General features: G+C 35.7%; 1 protein-coding gene across 1 annotated transcript in view; it reads right to left on the bottom strand.

Annotated features, from left to right (window-relative positions):
* Window positions 1-1,215, bottom strand: part of LOC107104963 (chitotriosidase-1-like) — a gene marked incomplete at its 3' end in the record, with an annotated part of 23,996 nt that overhangs the window by 19,019 nt on the left and 3,762 nt on the right. The window contains exons 4-6 of the mRNA XM_015405075.1: window positions 1,080-1,136; window positions 825-990; window positions 351-475 (exon numbers count right to left, since the gene is read on the bottom strand). Coding sequence (XP_015260561.1) covers window positions 351-475; window positions 825-990; window positions 1,080-1,136 — 348 coding nt within the window. The remainder of the gene's footprint in view (window positions 1-350; window positions 476-824; window positions 991-1,079; window positions 1,137-1,215) is intronic.

Genomic DNA, 1,215 nt, shown 5'->3' with positions numbered 1-1,215 from the left:
AAAATCTAGGTATTATAGAGTGACAGCATGAATGAAACTTATTTATATGTTCTTATTTTTTTTAAATAAATTGATGAAGAATATCCAGATAACAGTATTCTCTTTTCTATTCTTACTTCAACCAAATTTACAGATGTTAATATTTGAGTGCAGCGCGCTCTGGATTTGAGCGTGAGGCAAATATCTTTTCTGCCTTTTGCTATTATATATTGACCGGACTCTGCCATGCACCCCGTGTAACGATGTTTCAGTCCAACTAAGGCTGCAGCCTGTTTCGTAGCCGAGCGCAAGGAAAACATAAATTACAGAACATAAACAAGCATAAACTAACTGGGAACTTTAAAACTTACGGTGCAATCTTGTTAACCTCATAAGCCTTGTCTATAGTTGTAGTTAAACTGGCCACATTGACTGAGAGAAGCAGCTTCGTCTTCTTGTTTTCTGTGGCATCATCCTGGAACGCCTTGGCCAGCTCCTGTAGACAGAAACAAAGAGCCATGGTTTATCAGTGTTTGGTACAACAAGCTAATATTTACAACTTATTATTGTTTAGTTATTCAATAAATCTGATTAGTCGTGATTAATTATAAATTTGTACTGCAATTTCCAAATTATTTATCTAAATATTAAGTTGAAAAATTTCAAATAAACGGTGGGATTATTTTGTTGTTTGACACTGAAATGAATTAACCAAAAATTAATTAGATTATCTAAGGTCCCATTTAAACTACCAATACCTCTTTTTATGCAAATAACTTTTTCCAAACATCTAATGTAATAATATTGAATAAATAGCATGTCAATGCATTGCAGGGCTTGCTAACCGTAACCAGCAGAGTGAACCTCTCCCTGTCCTCCGGTGGGCTGCCGTTGTGTCCAGGGTATTCCCAGGCGATGTTTAGCCCATCAAAGTTATGGGTTCGCAGGAAGCTGATCGCTGACTTAATGAAAGCTTCACGACTATCAGGTTTGCCAACCAAGGAAATAAAGCTGAAAGGAAAACATTGTGTTTTAGAGATTCATTACATATAAAACTTGAATTAAATAAACAGTGAAAGTGTTGTTAAAGTAGAACTTACGGGCTAATCCCATTTACAGTGCCTCCCACAGACAGCAGAGTCTTCAGCGCAGGGTTGCTGAGTGAAAAAAATAAGCATGTAATAGAATGAACAATAAATTAAGAAAATATGAAATTTACAATCCCTCTCATATCAA

This window comes from Cyprinodon variegatus, unplaced genomic scaffold (assembly GCF_000732505.1).
Source record: "Cyprinodon variegatus isolate N-32 unplaced genomic scaffold, C_variegatus-1.0 Scaffold1978, whole genome shotgun sequence".
NCBI classification, from domain to species: domain Eukaryota; kingdom Metazoa; phylum Chordata; class Actinopteri; order Cyprinodontiformes; family Cyprinodontidae; genus Cyprinodon; species Cyprinodon variegatus.
Note: the sequence above shows the minus strand (reverse complement) of the source record. Positions and strands in the feature narration are given on the sequence as shown.